The 21,054-nt window shown below is 43.6% G+C and overlaps 1 protein-coding gene across 5 annotated transcripts; it reads left to right on the top strand.

Annotated features, from left to right (window-relative positions):
• Window positions 1–7: 7 nt before the first annotated feature.
• On the top strand, window positions 8–20,993 carry RBBP5 (RB binding protein 5, histone lysine methyltransferase complex subunit). Of its 5 annotated transcripts, XM_081865246.1 has the most exons (15): window positions 8–220; window positions 3,604–3,629; window positions 3,978–4,150; window positions 5,778–5,918; window positions 6,973–7,135; window positions 8,217–8,326; window positions 8,761–8,880; window positions 10,319–10,472; window positions 10,575–10,646; window positions 11,088–11,205; window positions 12,945–13,014; window positions 14,518–14,747; window positions 15,677–15,754; window positions 19,093–19,169; window positions 19,460–20,993. In XM_081865246.1, exons 1-14 carry the CDS (start codon window positions 202–204, stop codon window positions 19,119–19,121), a joined length of 1,503 nt encoding a protein of 500 aa, XP_081721372.1. In that variant the 5' UTR covers window positions 8–201; the 3' UTR covers window positions 19,122–19,169; window positions 19,460–20,993. The 5 variants fall into 5 exon arrangements, with proteins under 5 accessions (XP_081721372.1, XP_081721369.1, XP_081721370.1 ...); XM_081865243.1 differs by lacking the exon at window positions 19,093–19,169 and having other exon boundaries at window positions 15,677–15,871; XM_081865244.1 differs by lacking the exon at window positions 19,093–19,169 and having other exon boundaries at window positions 15,677–15,871; window positions 19,463–20,993.
• Window positions 20,994–21,054: the final 61 nt, after the last annotated feature.

Raw genomic sequence — 21,054 nt, forward strand, 5'->3', positions numbered from 1 at the left:
CCGCCGTCCCGAAGCGATGAAGGCGAGCGTCGAGGCCCGGAGTTCGGCGTGACTCGGAAGCCGGACCGGAGCCCTGCGCAACGAGTGGGCTGCGGTTGCGTCAGGCTGAGCCTTAAGCCGGGCCCCTCGGCTGGGTGTGCGCGAGGACCCCGGGGTCCTTGGTTCCGGAGCGGGATCGGACGGAGCGAGAAAGTGGCCAAGATGAATCTGGAACTGCTGGGTGCGTGGCTTTTTAAATGGTCGTGTCGAGCCCTCCTCGGTCCTTCGCTTTGGTGGGGCGGGAGGGGGCCGGGGCGGGCGGCTGGGCTGCGCGAGGGGGCCGGGGCGCCTGGGACTTGGGAGACAGCGAAGTGCCGGGGCACCCGACCCGGACCAGGGGCCGGAGGAGCGCTTGGGCTGGGGCGGCTCCTGGGAGAAGGGCCCCCTCCTCCCGCCGCTTGCACAAAACGCGGCTTAATAACTCTTGGCAGGGCGAGAGTGAAACCGACTGACACCTCTTTTAAGTTCGTCATCAGCTAACAAGTCAGGGGATGCAGCCCTGGGGGCTGGTTTAATGGCATGTAAATTGGTGGTCGCCCACCTTCCCTGCTCCCCTCTTCTTCCCCTCCTCCTCCTCCTCCTCCATTGGCAGAAACTGCTTCCCTGAAGTCATGGCGGTGCTTGATTTCCCATGGCAGGTTTCTTTCCTCCTGCCTGCCCTGTTGCTAGGCCCTGTTGCTAACAAGCTGACAGTCCCGTTGCCATGGCAGCCATGCCAGTTTTGACCACTCGGTTTCTAGTTTCTTGGGACCAAAGAAGTTTCTTCAGGCTGCAGTATTTGTTCACACAGCCGTGAGTCAGCCCCACTGAACGTAGTGGCCGTTACTTCTAAGCAAGCATGTGTAGCATCGCACCATTTCTGTGTTTGTGCTGCCCAGCGTTTGGTTATGCGTCAGGGGTACACCCTAGGGGTGACACATTTTTAACGTGCAAGATAAGCGTTGCCCGCTCAGCGTGCCCCGCAAGACGAATGCCTCGCAAGACGAAAAACCCGCTAGACAAAAGGGTTTTCCGTTTTTTGAGGCGCTTCGCGAGACAAATTTCCCTATGGGCTTGCTTCGCAAGAAGAAAGCCCATAGGGAAATCTCCGGGGACCTCTTTTAAATGCTGGCGGTGGGGAGCAAAGCCTTCCCCCCCTCCGGCCTTCAGAAGAGGTCCAGGAAGGCCGGCGGGGGCCGAAAGGCTTTGCTCCCCACCGCCAGCATTTTAAAAGCAGTCCGGGATAGCAGGGAAACGCTTCCCGCTATCCCGGACGGCTTTTGAAGGCAGGCGGGGGGGAGCAAAGACTTTCGCCCCCCACCGGCCTTCAGAAAAGGACCTCTTCTGAAGGCCGGTGGGGGGCGAAAGTCTTTGCTCCCCCCCGCCGCCTGCCTTCAAAAGCCGTCCGGGAAAGCGGAGAAAGCGCTGCGTTTCTCCGCTCTCCCGGGAAGGCAGGCAGGGGGGAGCAAAGACTTTTGCCCCCCGCCGGCGTTCAGAAGAGGTCCTTTTCTGAAGGCTGGTGGGGGGCGAAAGTCTTTGCTCCCCCCCACCGCCTGCCTTCAAAAGCTGTCCGGGAAAGCGGAGAAAGCGCTTCCGCCCGCCAGCATTTTAAAAAACCCCGGGACAGCGGAGAAGTCCTCTGCTGTCCCGGGGTTTTTTAAAATGCTGGGGGTGGGAAGAAAAGCCCTTGTCCCCCCCCAGCCTTCAGAAGAGGTCGGGGGACAGACTGTCCCCGGACCTGGACTGAAGGCGGTTTCCTTAGGGACGCATTGATTGATTTTCAATGCATTCCTATGGGAAACCGTGCTTCGCAAGACGAAAAACTCGCAAGACGAAAAAACTTGCGGAACGAATTAATTTCGTCTTGCGAGGCACCACTGTACCCCACATTCTCCCTGGAAGATCTGGTTCACTTTAACCTGTTTGCCATCCTGCTCAAAGGTTTCTCAGAATTTGATCAAAGCTTTTCCTAGGCATATTTACAGTCCAATCCTAACCAGTCTCACTGATTTCTAAACCTCTCTTCAGTTGGTGTATTCTCAGTAGGGAAGGGGAATAATTTAGGTTCTTTAGCTTTTGATTTAAAACCTAGAAAGGATCAAACTGACACCTGGTGCTACTGCCTGCTCCAAGGGAAAGAGGAAAGATCCACATGCAAAGTGCCCACATACAAAGGATGAATTTGCAAAATTATTGTATCTTAAGCAGAAACCATTGACATTTTGGAAAGCTATTTGCAGGGCAGCTGCCTCTTAATTCAAGTTTAAATTCAGCTGCCTCTTAATTCAAGTGGTCCATGACACATGCTACATGGGAAGACAAAACCAGAAAAAGCAGACCACTTGACAAAGTGGGGAATCATTGCATTAAGTGCTAGTTCAGGTCTGGGAAGCCTTTTGGGCTCATCATCTCTGCCTATTGGCCATACTTATTGGGGATTATGGGAATTGTAGTTCAGCAACATGTGGTGGGACCAAAGGTTCCCCACACCTGTCCTAGCTGACCAGCTCCTGAATAGGAGAAAAACTGAGAGTCAAAGTGGATGTGACATTAAATGCATTTTTGTAGTTAAGAAAGTTTTGAAAATGCAAATAGCATCAGCTGTTGGGGCATGAGGGCAACCACGGAGAGGAATTTTAACCCTTTCCCCACCTTTTATTGTCCTGAGGATAATCCTGCCTCTAAAACCAGTATCTACATTGGGAAGAAATCCCTCATTTGCATCCCACGAATGGTAAGCCCACGCTCAGTTGATGTTATTTGCATTTTAAGAATTCTGCAAAGTACAAAAATGCATTTTAACGTATGTAGTTTGACCCTCAGTCTTGGGGTGTTTTTTGTTTTTTTTAAAAAAAATAATTTTATTAAATTTATTATCTTCCATTCATTTTCAACACATTTAGATGGCTCATAATTAATGCAATAAAATAACAGTAATTATAAAGCACCATAAAATATAGACTAACACAGGTAGCCTAAAAACAATGTGAGGACCCCAGATCAAAACCCCCTATAAGCATGGCCTTACATATCTTTCTTCCTCACTTCCCATATAAGTAGGATTAGAAGCAGAGCCCTTTCTTTCTGAAGATTATTACATCAAGGTAATACTGAGGTTATTCTTGCAGAGAGTTGTGATGATTTTGTAATGCTTGGCATTTGCATGTTTACATCAAATGTCATGCACTTACATTCTGCTCTATATTCTTATTTTATTGTTGTCTATATAGATGATTTGCGCCCACCTTGCCAAGTTAAGAATATTTTAGTTATCTGTGCTTTGTTGCTAGAACTACCTCCAGATTTTGAACTATGGGCCCACTTAGCACTCACCACCGATTTATAACCGTGGTGGGGAACCTGTGGCCCTCCTGATGTTACTGGACTATATAACTGTTCTCGTCATAGATCATTCAGTGTGCTGGCTGGAGCTGATGAGAGTTAAGGGCCAATGCCTGACATTTGGAATCAAATTTCTCATTATAAACTGCATACTTTTATTTAAAAAAATTGAAGTATTGTATAACACAAAGAATGTGGTACTGTATAACTTATTTCATTCTTTATACATCTGTTTTATTTCAGAATCATTTGGACAGAACTATCCAGAGGTAAATGTCTCCCTCACTCAAAGTTGACACATTCTATTCTAATGTTGTTTGGCTTGTGACTTGGTTTTATTATGTTTGAAGACGGGAAGCAGATGTTTGCTGAACTGCAATGTGGATATTTGGTGTATGTTAAAGTGCATCAGGAAAACAAGTCTGTCTGAAAACCAGTATCCCTTCAACTTCTGATTTTTAATCTCATGCATACTTTCCCTTCAGTGTCTAGGTGATCTCTCAAATAGCAGTGGCCTTACTTTGCCTGAGACATTTCAAAGGTGTGAAGCATACTGGCTATATAGCTTTGAAATGAAATTGGTTGACATTGATTTTTATACCTTGCATTGTTTTCAGGAAGCTGATGGCACACTGGACTGCATTAGTATGGCCCTTACTTGTACTTTTAACAGGTGGGGCACACTTCTAGCAGTAGGTTGTAATGATGGTCGGATTGTCATTTGGGACTTCTTGACAAGAGGCATAGCAAAAATCATAAGTGCTCATATCCACCCGGTCTGTTCTTTATGGTAAGAAATTTATTTCAATATGAGTTAAATATGATTTATTGATAGCATACTCTCAGCTTAAGTAAAAAAACACAGTGTGCATGTCATGTGTTCAGTATATCATTTTCACAAGTTGAAACTTACACAACTTGAATTCTGCATGAAGTTTATACTCCAAGAGCTAAAAAGGAAAGTTGGTTTTTAAAGTCATCTCTTTGATAGTGAAAGCTGCTGCAGGGAAAAAAAAATCAAGGAAAGATCCAGCTACACAGATGATTCATGCCCCCCTCCCCACATGCATTCAGTATCTTTGGATCACAGCTAAAGACTGAGAATCCGATTGCCTCTTAGATTCTTGCAAGGATCTTTTGCTCGCCCAGTGGATCTTTTGATCTTTTCTTTGAATTGATGAGCTCCATTTTGTATCACAAACTACTTTTGAAACACCCTTCAGTTTCAAAATCAGTTTAACTTGCAACATGGGATGCTGCTATCAAAGAAAAACAAGTCTAAATCCCTTTGAGCTCATGAAATTATCCTTTCTTTTGATCTTGGCTGCTTTGCATCCACCTGCTGGGAAAATGTGGAGTATAAGCTATAAATAAATAAATAACTTCCCTTTTCCAACACAGATAACTTTTTGAATTTGAACTTCATCATTTTAGAAATATTTTGCTTGTTACTTTTTATTGGATACTTCAGGACCTCATTGTTGGATTTTTTAATAACATACAGTAGAAAAGACCCTCTCAGTGTTTTGCTGTATCAAGTGTTTCTGGGTTTTGTAGGCTTTTTACTGCAAAAGCCATAAAGTATTTTTTATTACAAATGCTTTGTTTCAAGATATTTTACAATCACCATTCGGCTCTGCTATAAATGCATTGGTATCTGAGTAAATTTAGCTTGAGTTGCAGTATAGAGCACTATTCACTTCAGTGTGGTTAAAATAATAGTCCCAAAAAGAGATACTGCATTTTTTCGCTCCATAAGACGCACTTTTTTCCTCTTAAAAGCTAAGGGAAAATGTCTGTGCGTCTTATGGAGCGAATGTGTTGTCCCTGGGGCTGGGGGGGGGGCCGGGACCCGGGCTTCCCCCGCAAGCCCTGCAGGCTCCGGGAGCGGTGGCAAGGCTGCGCGCGACCTTGCCGCCGCTCCCTGACCTGTTCTGGGGGCTGGGGTCGGGGGAAGCTCAGGGTTCCCCCGCCCCAGCCCCGCAGCTAAAAATGAAGCCAAGACAGTGAGTGGGATCCATCCCGCTCGCTGTCTTGGCTTCTTTGCTCTTTGGGGCTGGGGGGGGGGACCCGGGCTTCCCCTGACAGCCCCAGAAGCTCTGGGACAAGCGGACAGGCTGAACGCAGCCTGTCCGCTGCTCTTTGAGGCTGGGGGGGAAATAAGATTTTTTTCTTGACCCCCCCCCTAAAAACTAGGAGCGGCTTATGGTCCGCTGCGCCTTATGGAGCGAAAAAAACGGCAATCTAACTGATCAGTTCTGTATACTGGCACCCCAGTTTAAATACATTTACATGGATGTTCCTTTGATAGAACACTCTTTTAATTTAAAGCATATTATGAGCCAGTAGCTCTGACCATTTTAAATAATATATGTGGGGATAGCAACAAAACAATGGTTGTGAACTTTCTCTTCCAGTTGGAGTCGAGATGGCCACAAATTGGTGAGTGCGTCAACTGATAATATGGTATCTCAGTGGGATGTTCTGACTGGTGATTGTGACCAGAGGTTTCGTTTCCCTTCTCCGATCCTGAAAGTCCAGTACCATCCCCGCGATCAGTAAGTAATACTAACAAAGACCTTTCCCTAGAGCAGTCTTTGAAAACTGAATAGTTTCTTGCCTACCGTATTCTAATCAAGATTATATTTCATCATTTGCTTTATTCAACACAGTTCTTTACTGTGGGCCATATTCAGCAAAATATGGGAGCCCGTGCAACAAGTCCCACTAGCGCAACAGGGGTCCTACCTCCTACAACACAGCCCTCAAATCAATTCGGGGGGAGCAGTTGGGAGAACCCCCATAACAGTGTGCAGGGGGTGGAGAGGAGGGGCCCTTATGTTTGGCAATCAGGAATGCTTGTGCTGATCATCATCCCAGCGTGATGCTGAATTCCTCCACTATGAGAGATTATCTGAAGCTTTGTTCCTGGAAGTCATCAATATGCTGGTGATAGTTCAATAGCAGTCCTCAGAAGTGGCCGCTCCATGCATATAGCCAACCCATGAAGAGGGGTACCAGGATCCTGCCATGCAGCCTGAGACCACTGACTGCTCACCTCCCACGCCCACTTCCTGACATCTGGCATTGAGGGGGTCTTTGCACAGATAGTTGTATATGCCGAGACTCTTAATCCTAGTGGGTGGCCATCTTTATGGCCCAATTCAATATGCTGCTACTTGTTTTAAAGCATGACTGCCATGTGATTGAAGAATAGTAGCCATGTAATAGATTAAATCTGCATTAATTTGCATTTGTGGAAAACCACTATAATTCTAAAGAAAAAGATGCAGACACTTCATGCAAGAAAGGGCTCTGCCAAGCTTCTGCTTTCTATCTGCAGTGTCTTGTCTGCATCCCTAAGCCTTTTGCCTGGAGGGCTTTCCCTGCCTTGATCCCATCCCCTTCATCTCTGTGTTCTCTCTTTTTTCTTGTCCTCGCTGATCTCTAGCTCTGAAGCCTCTGCTTTCAGACATACACAAAGTTCCTGCATCCTTAGAAACCTCCTTTTAGCCCACCCCTTTTTCCCCTGTTCCAAAAGAGACACCAGGTAAGAAAATAGAAAATTTGAAAATTTCTTTTTTTGTTTCTTGTTGGTTTCTATTTGTTTAGAAACAGGGTGTTGGTATGTCCAATGAAGTCTGCACCTGTCATGCTAACATTGTCTGATTCAAAACATGTTGTCCTACCAGTGGATGATGATTCTGATCTGAATGTGGTGGCTTCTTTTGACCGGCGAGGGGAATATATCTACACGGGGAATGCTAAAGGGAAGGTGAGAACTCACTGAACTAATATTTGGTGGGTAGCGGGTTCAGTTATCTGATTTGTATGACTCGCCTTAGAAGTGTTGTAAATAGAAGAAATGGGCTTCCCTTTATTGCTGTCTTGGTTCTCTCTCTCTCTCTCTCTCCCCCCTCCGTCTCTGTCTCTGTTTCTGTCTCTGTTTCTCTCTCTCAGCTCAAAATATTCCAGGAATATCATGATTCTAAGCAAAATTTATTTCAGCTTTGATGAAGCAGCTGGGTACACATTGTCTAAAAATAGACTATGCAGAAAAAAATTATCTTATTCAGAAATGAAAGGTTGTTAACATGTGAGGGTCACAGACAACTGCACCATAGGGCCTTGACTATAGTTTGTGTATGCCACATTCAACCCATTAATGGATGTGAGAAGATTTTACACACACACACACAAACACACACACACACCTTGGCACCCTTTTGTACATCACCATTGCTTGATCTACATTATTGACATTCTTCCCTACCAGTTCTAGCTGTGTATGCAGTTGTTGGCTTCTTTACATTTCTAATGAAAGCTTATATTTTTTTAATGAAGAATTCAGCTTAGGCGGTCTGACATATCTGCTGTGAACTGAATCAGACACTAACTCTGTGTAACTTCATAACATTCCCTATTTAAATAAACAGCCCAAATGCTTTGAAATTCCCCACCCGTCTGTGTCAAAGAAACCTTCAGAATTTAACAATGTCATCATGGGACTTTTTCTTTTGGACAGATCCCATTTTAGAGAATGAATTGCATGCAGTTGCTGCACAGAGATTGTCTACTCTAATTCCATACCTGCTCCATTGGATTTCACTGTCTTAAATTGATGGTGTTGCTGGTGTTGAACTTGCCACTAACCTCTCCTTTTTATTGATGAGAGAGGAAGACATGGTTCCTTGCTTAGTTGTCTCATAAATCACTGACAGGACTGACTTTTAATAGCACACTTTGATGTCTGTGCAGACTTTTATTGCCTTTCCTTATGAACTCTAAACAGGAAGTGTATGTGGTGAAAAGGTCACAGTAAAAGTTACCTGATTTATTTTTACTTACGTTGTTAGATCTTGGTCTTAAAGACAGACACTCAGGACCTTGTTGCTTCCTTCAGAGTAACTACAGGAACCAGCAATACTACAGCTATTAAATCTATAGAGTTTGCTCGAAAAGGAAGGTGAGTTGAAGACTTTGACTCTGTTTACAGTTTCATACATGGAGAGCTGCTGTTCAAATAACATTGTCCTTGGGAAGGCCTAAAGGAGGTATTTGGTTGTACCTTTGGCCTTAATTTGTACTTGATTAACTTGCCAGTGCTTGTGGGGGTAAGAGTTTCATTACTTTTTAGTCTGACTGGTGATTTAGTTTTAATTATTTTACAGTATAGTGATATTGCTCTATTGGATGCTTTTAATTAGCTCTTATTTATATCACCTAGAGGCTTGGGTGGAAGTGTAACAAATAAATTCAACAAAGTATTAATAATAATACTAGGATCCTGGTCTATGGGTTTATCCTATTTCTTATATAACCTGCTGGAGCACAGTGGCTCAGCAGTATATTTGGAATGAATGGTATTACAGCGTTTTGTATCTCCTTCCCCTCCCTTAGTTGCTTTCTAATAAATACTGCTGATCGCATAATCAGAGTCTATGACGGTCGGGAAATCTTGACTTGTGGTAGAGATGGAGAACCAGAGCCAATGCAAAAGCTGCAGGACTTGGTGAACAGGTAGGAATTATCTGTCTTGAGTCAAGGGCATGTGCTTTTCAGTATTCAAAGGCCCCACTGCTAGTTTGTCCTCTGGTATTACTTCATTTCTCAGAGCTTGAAAAACAAACATTCTACCCCCTAAAGACCTTGAGTGCTGTTGTTCCAAAGGAACTAGGTCCAGATTGCCTGCTTCCTGGCTCTCAGAGCCCTTTCTTCTGCAGTAAAGCAGGATCCCCTTTCTACATTGTGCAGCTCTGTCCACAATTACCTTTTGAATATGGGTGAGTGGGGGTGGAATGAGTCTTCTGTAATCCAAAAAATAGGCTGTATTTTTTTTACTTAAATTCAAAATACAATCTCTTAACATAGCATCATGTAGCGTAAAGAGAAGCCTGAGATTCATAGACAGGGCAGTGTTTGGATTAATTGCTGCCTTTACTACATTTATAAAACATCTTTCTGCCGGTGCACTCAAGGCAGTTAAAAGTTTTAAATCTTCATTATTGATATTTTTTCTTCTAGTTGTTAAACACTTCATAAACAAGTTTTCTAGCCATTGTACAAGTTGGTTTAAAACATAACAATTATATTGTAAAACCTGCAGTCAATCTTAAATTTCCAACCCAGGATGAAACCCAAATGCAAAAAGCCAACACAATAAAATGCAACACAGATCACAGGAGCTTAAAACAGCCATCGGTTAGCAGATCTAAAACCACTAAGACGCACTACAGTTAAAGCCTTCAAAGGCCCTGCAGAACAGAAAACTCATAGTCTGGGAAGAGGAAACTAAGATAGTCATGGCCAGTCCTCTGAGGGTGGGGGCAACGGGGTGGGCATGTGGCATGTGGCATTTGGGGGTGTTTTGCTATCTCACCTTTCCCTCTGATGCAGCTAGGTTGTTTGGCTGCTAATGAAGATAGAACTGGTTTTTGCTAGGCTGGTGGGGGCGGGGGCTCATCTCGATGCTCCCTTTGAAGCAGCCAGATGGAATGATGGGAGTTGTTGACAGTTCCTTGCTTAGCTGCCAGCCAAGTCCTTCTCACAGTTTTTAAGTCACTCCTCTGCACCAGCTACTGTCCTATTCTTATATTTTTCTATAAGTTCACATCAGTTCTGGTTGCTTACAAAAGCGACCGAACACAGCATCAAAGTCTGCAACAACGCAATAGCAAGGCAAGTGAAGCAACTGCAATCTTCACATAGTTTTTCAAGCTTTCTTATTTTCTTCTAGATTTGTTGGCGTGCGACTTAAGATCAAAGAAGTTATTATGGGGAAACGTATCCTGACTTGACCAATTTGTATAACTTGCATTGCAGAATTTGCTATTTGCAGTTTCAGAGAAGCCCACTTCCAGCTATGCATAATCATCTTTTGACAATTGCAATTCTTTTGAACCCTTGCTTCTCCCTAGTGTACACTTGAACAAGGTTCTGTTAATTGCTATTTCTGCAGGACGCCTTGGAAGAAATGCTGTTTCTCTGGCGATGGGGAGTACATTGTTGCAGGGTCAGCACGTCAGCATGCTTTGTACATCTGGGAGAAGAGCATTGGGAACTTAGTGAAAATCCTCCATGGCACAAGGGGAGAGCTGTTGCTAGATGTGGCAGTAAGTACTGCATTGTCTCCTTCTAACAGGATTCACGGCATTGGGCCAGACTGTATTTTAAAAAATGTACCACTTTTCTTCCCTCTTTCTGGTATAATCTAGTGGCATCCTGTCCGACCTATCATCGCTTCTATTTCCAGTGGTGTAGTATCCATATGGGCTCAAAATCAAGTGGTAAGTAGTACTGATGCATTTTCTTCCATTTCTACACTGGATGACCCTTATTTCATTGGTCATTCTGGTTTTATTTTTTTGCCATTATTTGCATAAGCTTTTACACTGCAGGACCAACATCTTTCTAAAAATACTCACCAGAGAGAATCAAATAATTTCAAAACTGATAAAAAACTGTTTGTAGCCAGAGGGTTGCAAGAATGATTTTCACTGAGGAGAGAAGAAAAATAGGAAGAGATGAAAGAGATCCTGATTTCACGTTACGTAAAACAAGTAACTAGCCCTCTTGTTTAGTAGGCCTTGTGACTCTGTATCTCAAAGAAGGACTGGTCCTATGATGTCGCACATGGTTTGTGGCACTTTGGTGCATAGCTAGGGTGTGATTATATAGCTGCTGTACCAGGGCACGAGCATAAAATGTTCTTTGGATTTGTGGCTTAGGAAAACTGGAGTGCCTTTGCACCTGATTTTAAGGAACTGGATGAAAATGTAGAATATGAAGAGCGAGAGTCTGAGTTTGACATAGAAGATGAAGATAAGAGCGAGCCAGAGCAGACAGGTAAAGAATGCATTGACTGAAATTGCCCAGTGTAAAAGTATATGGACTGTGTATAGCTTTGCATCCTTATTGTGTAGCATCAGCCCAGATTACCCCCTTCCTCTGCCCCCAGAACTGGAGCTGCAAGCAATCATTGCCTCTTGGAGCGCATCATGGTACAAGATAATACTGAGGTACAAAAAGCACCTCAGTATTATTCTCTCAAACATCATCCCCTGTGTGTGAATGGAGAGTAAAAAACGCAATAATCAGTGATGCCCTTTCTGGGTCTGTTGATATACCGTAATATAAGCCGCACTTTCTCCCCAAATTCCGACCATGAAAAGTTTAAATGTGGCTTATATTCACAACCGTACAATATGCAGCCAGGAGCATGGGGCAAACAGCGCCAGGAGTGTGGCAAAACGGCACCTGCCTCATGCATAGTCCCATGTCCTCTTCCCCAAAGCCAGAAAGGGAAAGAGCGATGAAGGGGAAAGGCCACTGGCAACGCAATAAGGCTCCCCCCCCCCAGTATGCAGCCAGGAGCAGCGAGGAAGGGAGCGGCTTATATTCGGGTATTTTTTCTTTTTTTCTTTCCCTCCCCCCCTCCAATTTTAAAGGTGTGGCTTATATTTGGGTGTGGCTTATATTCAGGCCAATATGGTATTAGTATTTTTTTGTATCATGTCCACCTCAGGAACATTTTGTATTCAAGGTGTGAGATACAAATTTAACAGTTCTTCTGATTTAACACAGTTTGAGCCTTTGAATCTATAGGCCACATATCAAGACCCATTTCATGGCCCGTCTAGTATAAGCGTTAGCAAACTGTTTCTAGTTTTTGCCGCTACTACTCCTTATTCTGTGCTGTTTTGGGATCCCAGGTTAGTTATTCCAGTACCCAAACTACCCACTAGGTAACTTTCATTTAGTTTTGTTTCCAGAGAATGCCTTTGCATCTAGGAAGGCTGAGCACCCTAGACTCCCTTTCCAGTGGTGCTGATGAGTCTTCCATTACTGATGCTTATATTGTCTTCAGTCCTTACTTCCTATACTTGTGGGTTCTTGCAGTCCAAGGTTCTTGTCTTCTGTTCTTCCCTAGTTATCTGTTGCGTTTTTCAGCCAAGCAAGAATTCTTGTTCCGATTCTTTACTTCCAGACTTCTAGTAGCCATCTGTTTGATGTCTTCAGAGAGTTGTTATCCTACTGATCAAGGTTCTGTGGGCATTTAAAACTACCGCTGGTGCTTAATGGCTTGTTCACTGACAGCTGATTTAGCTGCAATCTGTCTGACACAAACCGCAGTCCTGCAGAATTTAAGCAGGTACTTCCTAGTATTTGGAAAAAGGGGACATGATTACTGAAGTCGGTGCAAAGGCTCACATTCCACTTAATTTTCACCTTTGCAAGATTTATGTTTTAACAATGTACCTAGGCAAACAAGGTTCAGTTATGAAATGTCATAGCTGTTGCTAGGGAAACAAGGTTGAATGTAAGGCAATAAAAGCACAGATTTATGGTGGTGCCAAACAAGGTAAGTATATAGCAGGATTTTTTTAAAGAAGTCTGGAGAAGAAAAGAGGCTCACTTCTCATTGCCATTTTTTTCCATTGCCAATTATTTTGTAAGAAGTTAGGCATCAGAACAGCATGAGTTTAATTCTGTGACATAGGGCTTATTTAGGCATTAGATGAAGCTTGGCAATGAGACCTCTCTGTTGCTGCCTACTTGTGATTTAGAATTTCTTTGGTTATCAGGTGCTGATGCTGCGGAGGATGAGGAAGTGGACGTCACCAGTGTAGATCCCATTGCTGCTTTTTGTAGCAGGTGAATGTGGCGGCGGCGAGGGTGTTGAAAGACTGCACACAATAAATATTTGCCGATCACTAAAAAGATAGTTCACTAGGACTATCAACTAATTAAAGAAATATTAGTTACCGTATTTTTCGCCCTATAGGACACACTTTCCCCCCTCCAAAAATGAAGGGGAAATCTGTGTGCGTCCTATGGGGCGAATGCAGGCTTTCGCTGAAGCTTGGAGAGCGAGAGGGGTTGGTGCGCACCGACCCCTCTCGCTCTCCAGGCTTCAGGAAACTATCAGCAAGCCTGGGGAGCCCGCGGGAGTTCCTGCAAGGCTCCCTAGGCTGCAGATAGCAGCCTGCTTGCCCAGAGCGTGGGGCGCACTGAAGCAGAGCGCCCCGCGCTTCGGGAAGCTATCCGCAGCCTAGGGAGCCCTGCAGAAGTTTCCGCAGGGCTCCCTAGCCTGCTGCACGGAGCGCGGGGCGCGCTGAAAGCAGAGCGCCAGGCGCTTCGGGCAGACATCTGCAGCCTGCTTGCCCGGAGCATGGGGCGCACTGAAGCAGAGCGCACTGCGCTTCGGGAAGTTATCCGCAGCCTAGGGAGCCCTGCGGGAGTTCCTGCGGCTGGGGGGGGGGAAATAATTTTTTTTTTCTTTATTTCCCCCCCCCCCAAAAAAAAGACTAGGTGCATCCTATGGGCCGGTGCATCCTATAGGGTGAAAAATACGGTAGTTACAGGTTTTAATAGATGAACAGTGCAGTTCTGTGCAGGCTTACTCTGAAGAAAGTCACCCTGTGTTCAATAAGACTCTCCCTGGCTAGGCCAGTTAGGATTGTAGAGTAAGTATGCATATCTTTTCATATGAGCAAGGCAGAGCCTCCCTATGAACCTATTTAGGCTCCCCAGGCCTTCCCATTGGGCTGCTGTGTGGTTTGGCTCAAATCATGGCCACCTGACCATCACCTGATGTTGCTTGACAGGTAAACTTGGTTCTTTCTTTACAGCTTCTAGTAGAGTTCAGTGTTTCTTGAATTTGGCTCCTTTTTCTGTCATCCTGCAGCAACAGAAAAAGATGCCAAATTCAAAAAGGGCCCAATTGCATATGGAAAGGAAGAGTTGCTTAGAAGTGCTCCCAGTTCTTCCTTTACAACTCAGCTTGAATTCAAACCAGGCTGCAAAGGAAGAACGGGGAGGACATTTCAGATTCTACCTCTGGAGTTGAATCACCTGGCCTCCATATGATTTACAGGTGAGCAGCCCCACCCACCAGTCAAAATGACCTGTAGGAGAAGTTCTGCATCTAATGTGGCCAATGGCCAGGGATAATGGGGGTCATAGTTAGCAAAATCTGAAGGGCCATGGGTTAGCCATTCCTGCTGTAGAGTGTGTCTGAATGGCTAATTTTGGAGGTCACTTTAGCTCTTGTTCTGGATAAGAACACAAGAACAAAATTGTGTTTGTGTGTGTTTTTTCAATCCTGTAGCATGAGTTTTGTGTGTTTAATGGGAAAAAATACACTTTCCTTGGCAGCGATGAAGAATTGGAAGACTCCAAAGCTTTGTTGTACTTGCCTATTGCTCCTGAAGTGGAAGACCCGGAGGAAAACCCTTATGGTCCTCCACCAGATGCAGTGCAGACTGCCTTACCTGATGAAGGAATAGGCTCTGAGAAGAAGAGGCAGTCTTTGTCTGATGGACCTCAGCCACCAAAGAAGAAACCTAAAACAACCAACATAGAACTGCAGGGAGTACCCAATGATGGTGAGGGAGAGTTGCTATCAGTGCTGCTGTCCAATATCTTCATAACTTCAGATTATATTAGAACTTAGCAAAAATGGCTGTGAGTGGTAAATAAGCTTGTGCCATTACAATTGACAGGGCACTTAAACTGCTAGATAAGCTAGGGTTGCCATATTTCAAAAAGTGAAGTGGACACAAAAGTTGTTGAGTTTTTTTTTTTAGAGTTTTGCCCTAAGTTGTTGAGCTTTGCAAAATCTTGAAAAAGAATGAAGTCGTTGAACTATTTTTAAGGGAATTCAGCAAAATCTAGACTTCCAACATGGGTTTGCCATGCGTCCAGATCTTCCTGGACATTTCCGCAATTTCCACCTGGACACTGCTTCCAACAGCCACTATATCCAGGAAAATCCAGGCGTATGGCAATCCTAATTTAAACAAGTAAGATCCCTATGTTTCTTGTCCTCTTATATCTCATTATCTTACTCACTTGGGGCTAAAGTACTAAATCTTTCCTCACGTGCTTAGATTTTTTTGTCTGGCTACACTCCTCAGTGGGGAGGCATTCCTCCTATCTGTGACCACTGAATGGAAATTATGGTCAATTAGCTCAAGCACTTGTTTAGTAACCTGTGGTGTTATACATTTCCTCTAAAGCACCTGGACCAGGTGCTGTCTTGACCTGAGTAGACCAGTTTATTCTTCGGTTCTATACAACAAACTGCTGGAAAACTCAACTTAATTCTAACTTCTGGCTCATCCTACTGTCCTAAAATGATTCAGAACCGCTGCTCTCCCTTTCTTATTTCTAAAAAAAGAGAAAAATGCCATAAGTCCCCTTTCTTGTGGTATGGCATGAGCCTTCAGTGATCTGCAAAATACACAGGGCAAGTAAATGCACTGTAAACTAAAAAGATGTACTTCCTGTTACAAACCTGCCTCTTCCTTCGCAGAAGTCCATCCGCTTCTGGGTGTGAAAGGAGATGGTAAATCCAAGAAGAAGCAAGCAGGCAGGCCTAAAGGATCAAAAGGTAAAGAGAAAGATTCTCCATTTAAACCGAAACTCTACAAAGGGGACAGAGGTTCTTTACCTCTGGAAGGAGCAGCGAAGGGTAAAGTGCAGGCGGAGCTGGGACAGCCTTTGCCAGGTAAGGACCCAGCGTGAGCGTCTGCTTGCTTGGTGACCTTGCTTCGTACAGACATGGCATAGCCTTAGCACTTTAGCTCCCCAAACGGCATTTGCTTGCTAAGTGTTTTAGCTGCTCTGCTTTCAAGGACAGACAAAATTTTGCTTCTTGGAACAGGATGGTTGCCCTTGTTGCCGCAAATAACAATAGGCACCCACAACTTGTAGGCATGGCAAGTAAATAATGCGAAGGCTGAGAAAATTAAGACGTGTCATACAGAAATGGCATCAAGCCATTAACTTGCGGGTTCTCCTCCTTGGAGTGCGCATCATTGGCGCCACACAACCCAAATTTGCTAGTCGTGAAGGCTGTTTTGGAGTCCAAAGCAGAGATAAAAAATGATGGGGAGCATGCAGAGCTAAAATATTGTTGCATGACACTCTTGTGAAATATCTGATGCTGCAAAAAAAGAAAAGATTAAAGGGGAAAAGGGAATAGCTATCCCACAATAGCATTTCTGGTGACTGTGGTTGAGTTTCATTGCCTATGAAAATTTAGTGATGTGTCCATATTACGGATCCATGCTCTGGACAGTTGCTTGCTCGTTGGAAGGTTGCTACCAAGAGTTTTAAAACTGGCTCTATGTATTTTATCTAAGCAAGTTCAATAATACTGGCAGTAAGTTGAATGCGAGAGTTCTGCATACCGTTACTTCAGTGCTATGCAGGTGGTCAATGCCCATATTTTACTCCTCTAATTGTGTGTAAATTTGGGAAAGCTGCTTTCTGCCCAGTTTGACAAAGTTCAAGGAGGCAGGAGAAAGTGGGTTTTGCAAGGAACAGGAAGTGACTTTTGATCATATTTTATATAAAAATTGTTACACGTAATAGGGATTCAGATGTGATATGTATGTGCAAAATTTTGTATGTCCTTGAAGTTCAGCAGCTATTGCTGTGATTTTTTTTTATAATTTCGAGAACAGCTATTTTTTTAACCCTTTCTTTCCCTCACTGCTGGTCCTGTGTTACCCAGCTTGCTCATTGTCCTTCCTGCTCTGCTCCTGTTAAGTTGCTTTTGTAGTATTAATAAATTCATTGAGTTATTGCTTACAAGTGATGCAATGAACGAAATGTGGCAGCTTTCCAAAGCAGAAATCTCTTTGCTTTGTTGTTTTCCTGCTAACTTATGTTTCTTCAGTAGCTTCTCAACAAAACTGTTTTAGTAAGTACTCAGTGGGACAACTTCTTGTAAGACATCCCCTCCCCCCCCCCGCCAAAAGGTACCCTTGAAGTTTTGCAGAAATGAGATTGAGATCAAATGGCACCATGCTACACATTTTCTGAAATCTTAAACTATAGTAGGTATATGCAGGAGAGCCACCATGTTAAAAAGTATGGGTGGTATCTGACTAAATCATACTTGAAACAGGCCCATCAAAATGAATGGGCAAGTTAACATTTGCCAGCTTAAGTCCATAGATTTCCATGAGTCTTCTCTGAAGAAGTTAGATACCATCCATTCATTGTTCATGTTTTTGACAATGCAAACATATTACTTGGACAGAGCAGAGTTAGCGGCCAAATCCTTAAAAAAAAAAAACCCACACAATTTTCTAGATATGTTTAGAAGTTTGCAACTATGAAGTCTTTGTGACTTTATTTGGGGAGTGTTACAGAACCATGCAAGCTGATGCAGGAATAGATGCCTGCCTATGAGAGGAGGCAAGAAACCAAGTTAACGGGATGCCTGGTCCAGAAGAACAGTATTTCATCCTTCCTCCTGGTGTGGGCTTACAGTCAAATTGGTGCTTTGGGCTATCCTTTGTTAGACTCAGATGCAACTCCTGCATTCAGAAATGTTGACACACTCAAGGTGTGAACTGTAGAGCAGGTGCTCTGCTTTTCACAGTCAAGCTCTGGCCTGTTTTTTGTTGTTAATTAAAAATGCTTAGGAAAATGATTGTCTTGTCTTCAACAACCTTCTGGGGGAAAATAGGAAGCTACCTTACAGTGCATCAAACAATTAGTCCTAGCTCAGCATTGTACTTGCTGACTGGCAGTGGCTGTCCAGGATATTAAGCAGAAGTCCTTTGCAGCCCAACCATGGATTAAACCCGTGGCTTTTTGCAAGGAAAGCTTGTGATCTACCGCTGAGTGGTGGTTTTCCACCTATGCAACATGCTTTTCCTTAAGTATAATATTTTGAAGCAGGGGTAGCAAACTGGCAGCCCACAGGCCTCTGAAAGATCTCTCTCTGACTTCCAATAAGCTGTACCAGATTTGAATGAAGGTATGTTTTTCTTTTAAAAAAAAGGTTGAAGAAAATACTATTTTAAAAACTGTAAGGGAGAAAGAGATCCCTTATTTTAATACTACATGATCCAAACATAGTCCTTACTGCTAGGTGGCTGCTTTATTATAGAGTCGTGGCATCCCTACATGGGGTTGAGTTTTGTGGCAAAAATATACTTCCTCCTTTGGACCATTGCTGGGAGAGTGGCTGTCAAGAGGTCATTTGTTTCATTCGCTGGTGTTCAGTCAAAACAGTCAGACATAAAAATCTTGATACAAAATGCCTCATCTGCTGACATCCACCTTATTATTAAGTAAAATGTGCCAGAAAAAGTTCCTTATGGAACTTTCCTGCTTTAGGATTTAAAAGGGTTTATTTAAGTTCATTCTGTTGGTTTGTGTGGGAAGCCTTGCAGTCCAAGCCACTAAGCATTTCAGGCATTAGTGTTTGAGGTTCCATTTTGAATTCCAGGCTCCATCTTGGAGGAGACACAAAATGCCTCCTCGTGGCTCATCCCAAACCTAATGATTTTAATCACTCAGAAGTGCCATCTACTCCCAGGAGGGATTGAGCTGTTAGGCACCTCCCTGACTTACTGCTCTATTCCTATTGAGGTTCAAAGCCTTCTTAAACTCAGGTGCCATGCAGCATATTTATATACAACTATCTTGATTCAGGAAAAGATATAACTGTAAACAAGGCTTTATTATCGGTATGTACTTGTAAGTAGCCATATCAAGACTCCATTGTTCAAAAGCACATTTCAACTTGTGCTTTTTAGTCCCTGGAAAATTTGAGCTCAGAAAAGGACCGAACACTGTGCTGCTTCCTTGCCTTGCACAGAGCATGGATAATAAATTGAAACCGAGCTGTAATCATGGCACAGCTCCTGCCTCAACTGCCTTCCTGCTGTCCACATCCTCAATAATCCCTTCCCTTTTCCCATGCAGAATTCACAGACAGCAAGTGTGCTTACTAGCTACAACACAAGTCTGTACAACTTCCTTATTCCCTATACTTAAACCAGGTAAACTTGCAGAAATCCCAGTGGCAGGGAATTACTGAGTTTCTCAAAGATCTTACCCAGTTCTGACATCCCTTTTTTAAAAACCTTTTTAAAGACTTCTAATCAAAAGCAGAGAAATGAAGCATCATAACATGTTGGACAAAAGCTTCCCCTTTAACCTCTCTGCGTCATTTGGGAGTGGTCTTGTACAATCCAGCTTCTGGTGCTGCAGGTATCTGTGAGAGTCCTTTTAAAAATGTTGTTTTTTAATATTAAAAAATATTTGATTTTTGGTTTGGTGTTTCTTTTAGCAGGTGGTGGTATTTCAGAGCTATTATGAAGACTTCCCAACCTTCCTCACCTTTCCTTATTCAGTCAGATAATGGACTGACTTTAAGCTACTATGGTCAGGACAAGTGACCTGGCTACCTATGGATACAGGGGACATTAAAAAAAGAAGAAAATGCAAATTATGGAAGAGGAAAATGCTTTCCCCCAATCCTCTCTTCCTGCTAACAGTGAACAAACTGTTGACTCTCAGGAAAGAAGATTTGTAGAGAACCTGATGGAAAGGAACTGCTTTTTGCTGGTTAGTCTGCATTTGCTCCCCAAAGTACAATGAAGTCTGTCACAGGACGGGAAGACCTGCTTGCCTCCAAGTTTAAGGTCTTTTAGTTTCTGTTGCATCATTCAGCTCTCAAGAGGATGATTGTCGTGTCTCCATGAAGACCCATCATGCTGCTGTGGATCCCAGCACATTCCTATTGCAGTGTTGCTAGTTTAAGCAAACTACTCTTTGCACCATTATTTCCTCTGCGTTATTCACACTGGTTTGCATTGACTTGGTAGACATGCTTTTTAAGTACCCTTTATACAGCAAGACAACTTACAAGTTGCCTGCTTTGGAACAGACATTTGGAATCCAAATGACTCCAAAGAGGTTTATAACTGATTGGATACTTATTGCAAGAACCAGGGAGGGCAGAGTGGACGTATGTCTAGAGAGAAAGAAGAGGGTTGGGATGATGTTGGGCCAAAGTATGAGTGGCATACGTCTCAGCATGTTTCCATGCTGGACTTCTACAGCTCAAGAGACGCTCGTTTTCCCTCCACTTGAGGATGTGCCAGGCAAATGCGTATCTCCCTGGGAATGTTTAGATGAATCTGCACACAAGACATGGGAATATACTGCTTAAGTCATTTATGTTTCTGCTTTGTGTGCTATCCTAAGCCATCCAGAGATTTCCGGTTTTGGCTGGGCCTGCATTAGAAAAGGTTGCATCCTTCATTTTCATTTCTTGCCATTGCAGTTGTTTATCCAAAGTCTTATCAGTCTCCTAAATCAGGAGATTTATTTTCCCCCGCCTCCCCAATCTCCAGAATATACATGAGCATCTTGCAGGAGGTTCAATTGGCCCATGGGATGCATTGGGAAATGCAGAGATAAAACTTGCAAACTAACTTCAAAAATATTGATTTGAAGTCCCATATATTGTACTGTATGATATAATTTATGCCATTCCCAACCACCAGGTGTTCTGTGCAGCCTTCCGCTGTATAATCCTACTACTTTCAACCTGCCAGTCCATCCAAAGAGGGGAAGGCTGCTTGGGTAGCAATCACTGCTCTGCATAATATGGTGTCCTGGACTCCAACCAGCTTTGGCAGGTTTCTCTTCTTCAGTGTCCATCGCTTAGTTTTCTTTCAGGCTTGCTTTAATTATTTTGATATTCCTGTAGCTTGTACAAAACCTGCCAGATAGTGTGATTGGTTGCTAGTTATTCATAAAGTACTGCTGTGATGGTAGCATTTGTGTTTGTAAATAAAGAAGTATGTTTTATTAAACCACATGAATCATGTTTTTCCCTTCTCTCTCCACCCCACCCCACCCATTTTTGTGTGTGGA

The sequence above is a fragment of the Podarcis erhardii genome (assembly GCF_964252035.2).
Source record: "Podarcis erhardii genome assembly, chromosome: 6".
Classification (NCBI taxonomy): Eukaryota; Metazoa; Chordata; class Lepidosauria; order Squamata; family Lacertidae; genus Podarcis; species Podarcis erhardii.